The following is a 5047-nucleotide window of genomic DNA, read 5'->3' as shown; positions in this document are numbered from 1 at the left end:
TTATAACTTAGAGCAACTTTTTTCTGCTTGGCCTTCAGACGAGTCGGACGCTTTTTGCTTACTCTCCCGAACCTGTCCCTCCTTCCCTGCTTTCCGGCTGTGTCAAGCCTTTTTCTTCTAACTACGTATCATCCGAAAACAAAAGGAACTAGAAGCACTCGGAGAGTGCAAACCTCCGCCAAGACCAATTTCCCCCTATCCTGTAAGAGAGTTACAAAGGGGCACACCGATACTACAGTGCCACCTGCTGGACACTTTGAAACCCACACCCTGTGAAAGCATCACAGCTTTGCCTATCTCAGAGTGTTAAAAGAAAAATATTCCTGTATCCACATCGTGATCCAGAACATCACCAAAATTTAAAGGTGTGTTCCTTGGCCCAGTACCACATGTGGTAAAAATTTCATGACAATCTGTCCACAAGTTTTTGAGTAATGTTGTCCACAGACAGAATGACAGACAGACGGACGGACGGACGGACGGACAGACAGACAGATGGACAGACAGATGGACAGACATAAGCGACCGAAAACATTACCTCGCCCTTGGCAGAGGTAATTATGGATTTGGTCAACWGGTCTCTGAACGCAATCAACACTATTTTTTCCACACTGAGATTAGAGCGTGGGGAGTGCAGCTGTCTGAGTGGAATGGTGGCGGCTGGGTGAGTGTCTGGCTCTTGGGGGTGGAACCTCATCTGTTTGGCCCCGCTTTCTATCAAAGACTTTGAAGATCTGTATATATTTGGATTCATGATAACTGGATTCCTGTTGATCGGCTGTGGAGGAGTCCTGGTTTATTGGAAAATGAAAGTGATCCTGACAGCAGTCCGGGCCTGTGAGAAGCTGTCAGGCATCTTGGATGGAATCTCCCATAGTGAAAATGGAGCTCAATACTTGACATAATTGGTCGAAGCAACGGGGTTAGAGATGCAGAAACGATTTAAAGATGCTATGATAGATGAAGACTGACATCTAGTGGTCAARTGGAGCAACTACATGAAAAAATTTAAAATCCAAGCTCTTATTTTGAAGGGAAGATAGTTTCCTGTTCTTTGTGCTTTCATTTCCTGTCACAAATCAAATCTGTCATGTACCCACAATGCATTGCTTCATTTTTCCAATAAACAGTTTTTAAATTACTTTATTGATGCTTCTTTAATGAAAAATGTACAACAAACAAAAGAAAAAGACAAAGAAGCAGCCGAACTAGCAATCCTCAACAACTTTTTAATTTTTACACCAGGAGCTAAAGGTCTGTTTCAGGAAATCACATCCCCAGCWATCAGTGGCTGTAGGATTAAGTTGTAAAAGAGTTCATACACCACTAGTTGGCAGTGTTGTACATATATTGTACAAAATTGTTGTTAGCTAGTTAGTGTCAAATTGAACTTGCGGTTTAAAATTAACTTCTGCTAATTTTTCTATGACATTAATGTTTTTGAAGTTGTGGACCTAAATATTTTCATAAGCACTTTAGAAATATCGGAGCTAAATTTTGTGTTAGCGCTGCCCACCACTGACAACATTTATATCTGATGGTAAAAACCCATGAATAAGTCCCTCTCCCTTCAAATCTACAACTAAAATAAAAATAAACATGTTTCTTAGATTCCATGTTTACTCACTAGTGAACGTTGGGATGGTATCAGCTGTGGCAGGTCGACTCAGACATGCTCACAGAGRAGAGGTGATGGTCCAGCCCAGTGTGGAGTGTCTGTCAGAGTGATCGAAGGTGAAGAAGAAGAGCAGAGTCAGGCCTGCTGCAGTCCTCTGCTGAGTCAGCACGTTTCCAGCCTCGGGCTTTGTATTTCCACGCTGTGTTCCCACAGAAGGGCGTGGCCACTTGCTTTGGCGACCTGGAGCTATTGGCCCTCAAAAAGCCTCTGTAGTTGTTATGGAGTTGTGCTTCCAGAGTCACAGAGACTCTCTTCATTCCAGCACAGCTGTCTGTCGGCTGACTGAAAACTGAAGCCCAGGTAAATAAACGACAGGTGGAGGAGTGTTGTTCCTGCCAAGAGCAGCGTCAGAGCGACAGGCTTTACTGGTGATGACTAAAACCTGATATGTTTTGTTGTCTTAATGATACAAAACGTCTGTTTGTTAAGWATCTACAATAACAATGGTCAGAGTATGATGAAAGTTGTTCTGGGTAACGAGATGAAAGGTAAAAATCACTGTGAAGGAGGAAGAGGAGCCCTGCTGAGTGATGAAGGCCGTCATAAAGAGTTCGATGGGTTTATTTCTCATCCAGACTGGCTTTGAGCTGAGCCTCCAGGGCCATCTTATCGAAGGTGCGCATGTTGGTCTCCTCCCTCACCTTGTCTCTGACYTGGAAGGAAGCCCGGGCCACGGAGCGAGCACTCTCCAGCACCGCCTTCTTCTCCCTGAAGATCTGCTCGCTCTTCTCCAGCTTCCTCTCGATGGACTGCAGCAGCTCCAGGCGCCTCAGCCTCTCCTCCTCCTCCACGCGCTGCCTGTTCAGCTTCTGGAGCCTCTCCTTCTCCTGCCGGTTCTGGACGGCCCGCTTGGCCTTGTCCCGGGCCTTCTCCTCGGCCTGCAGCGCTGCCTGCTGTGCTCGTTTCTCCGCCTCCCTGACGCGTGACTCCAGGAGCTGCTGCTGCTGCCGCTCGCGCCTCTCCGCCGCTCTGCGTGCTCTCTGGATCTGGTTCTCCTCACGCCTGGCCTTCTCCTTCAGCTCCTGGCCTCGGCGCTCCACGATCTGCTCGTAGTTCTCCAGGGAGCGGCTCAGCTTCTGGTTCGCCGCCCTCCTGGCCTCGTCCCGCTCCTCCTGCTCTCTGCGTGCGATCTCCTGGATCAGGGCGGCGTGGCGGCGCTTCTCGGCTTTGTTCAGCCCTCTCCTCTCCTCCTGGGCTTGGTGCTCCTTCTCCTGCCTCTTCAGCTCGGCCATGGTGAGCTTCTCCTTCAGGAGCAGCCTCTCCTGCTCCAGCACGGCAGCCCTCTCCTCCTCCAGGGCCTTCAGGTTCTGCTCTTGAAGAGACTTTTTGTGTTTCTCCTCTCGCGCGGCCTGCTGCAGCCTGAGGAGGCGACTGCGCTCCTGCTGCTCTGCCAGCTCCCTCCAGCGCTCCTCGTGCTCCTCGGCCTGTCGCAGCCGGGCCGTGGCCGACTCTCGCTCCTGCAGGCTGAGCCTCTGCTGCCGTATGAAGACCTGCGTGTGCCACACGCGCTGACACTGCAGCACGGCGCGCTGCTTCTCCCTGTCCTCCTGCTCGCGCCGCAGCTCCTCCATCCTGCGCTCGCTGTCCCACTGCAGGTGGGCCACGTAGCGGGTCTGYCTCATGATGTCCTCCTCCTGGTACCGGGCCAGCATCAACGCTGCGATCTTACGGTCCCGCTCCGACACGGCCTTCAGACCTCGACGCTTCACCTCCTTCACGATGCGCTCCACCTTCTGCGTGGTCTGAGGGGAGTGGCTCAGGTCGCCCAYGCTCAGGCTTCGACCCATCAGCGAGTTGAACGTGGCCAGAGTGCGAGCTCGAGGACTGCAGAACTTGGCCCAGTGATCTCGAGCGCCGTCCCAGCTGTAGGAGGAGGAGGCTCCTGACTCTGAGGAGGTGCATGTRGTTGTTGTTGTGGAGGTGGAGGAGCAGACGGGATCCATCCTTCGCTGCAGAGACTCCAGTGAGTGGCTCCTCCCTCTCATCTTCAGATGAAGGCCCAGATGTCCGTTGTGCTGTGAGAACAGCCCTCTGGACGTCCCGTTCACAGGTGTGCTGGGGCTCTGAGCTGCGGGCTTGGACCCCGATGACYTTAATGTGGAGTTGGCTCTGGGAAAGGAAGGAGGTTTGGGTGTTGATCTGGGGAAGGTGTTGGAGGTCTTACCACCAGTGGACTTCTTGACCACTGGTGGGGGTCCAGATGATGGTGGTCTCGWGGTTTTGACCTGTTCATGGGACTTTGCAGGTTTGGCAGCTCCTTGAACACCACCCTTGAAAACAGGCGAACTTGATTTYAAAAAGGGGGCAGATTTGGGGGAGGTACTCAGAGAGTTGTGGTCTTTAGCACCTGCTCTAGGTGCTGGACTTGATGACGCAGCTTTAGAGGAACCCCCTCCATCAGGGACTGAGCAGGTGGATGCTGGTCCAGATTTGGGAGGTAGACTAAAGCCGACTGAGCCTTTCTCCACAGAGGCAGAAGGAGCACTGCTGTTGACTGCCGCCTGCAGAATCCTTCTTTTCTCCTCTCTAACGATCCTCTCCCTCTCCTCCCTGCACTGCCTCAGTTTGCCGTGTCTGTCCCTCTCGTAGACCTCGAACAGCCCCGTGGCGACGCGCATGGAGCGGCCCGGCGCCTCGCGGATGAAGTCAGCGAGCAGCCGGGGGAGCAGCTCCACAGGTTTGACTCCACACCGAGCACACGCCTCCAGAGAGCGGGGGCTCGTCAGCACGTAGCGGCTGCCCTCTGCCGCCGGACAGTCGAAGTTGTACAGGTCCAGGTGCAGTTTGGGGGATGGGTCTGTGTCCGGTGCTGGCGCCGGTGCTGTGACCTCCGGCCCCGACGCAGTGTGGCGGGGGCTGGGCTCGGAGGGCGGGGTCTCAAACCCGGCATCTCCTTCCTCTTCTGTTGTTGCACCGTCAGCCTGCTCTGGCTGTCGAGGGTCTCCGGGGGCCACGAGCGGTGCGTCCAGGTGTGAGCCTTTACATTTAGTCTGCTCCTCAGCCTCCGACGGGTCAACCATCGTTGGCAAAAACTGCAGGAGGAGACAGAGGAGGGCAGAAATGAACAGGGCAGCTTGTGTAACAGGAAGTGAACAAAACAGAGGGAAGAGGTTTCATTTAGAGCAGAAATTATTAACCCATGGGCCGTGGGCCAACTGTGGGCCATGAGCGCCACCTTGAGGGCCTCAAAAGAACAACAGTTTTTAACTTTGGGCCACAGAGGGCCGTGGGACTGCAGTGATTTTGAATAAGGTGTAATACACTTTCTCACCACTAGTAGCAGTAGTGCACCACTCAGATGTTTAAAGCAGACCAATTATGGGTGGTAGAAATGTTTATGGTATGTCTGTGGCCTATCCAGACCATCTT

General features: G+C 52.7%; 1 protein-coding gene across 1 annotated transcript in view; it reads right to left on the bottom strand.

Annotated features, from left to right (window-relative positions):
* Positions 1-5047, bottom strand: part of ccdc177 (coiled-coil domain containing 177) — a 9261-nt gene that overhangs the window by 2695 nt on the left and 1519 nt on the right. Inside the window, exon 2 of the mRNA XM_013999744.1 lies at positions 1628-4710. Coding sequence (XP_013855198.1) covers positions 2239-4698 — 2460 coding nt within the window. The 5' untranslated portion in view covers positions 4699-4710 and the 3' untranslated portion in view covers positions 1628-2238. The remainder of the gene's footprint in view (positions 1-1627; positions 4711-5047) is intronic.

Source organism: Austrofundulus limnaeus, unplaced genomic scaffold (genome assembly GCF_001266775.1).
Source record: "Austrofundulus limnaeus strain Quisiro unplaced genomic scaffold, Austrofundulus_limnaeus-1.0 Scaffold2445, whole genome shotgun sequence".
NCBI lineage: Eukaryota > Metazoa > Chordata > Actinopteri > Cyprinodontiformes > Rivulidae > Austrofundulus > Austrofundulus limnaeus.
The sequence above is the reverse complement of the archived record's forward strand: the minus strand, read 5'-3'. Positions and strand labels throughout refer to the sequence as shown.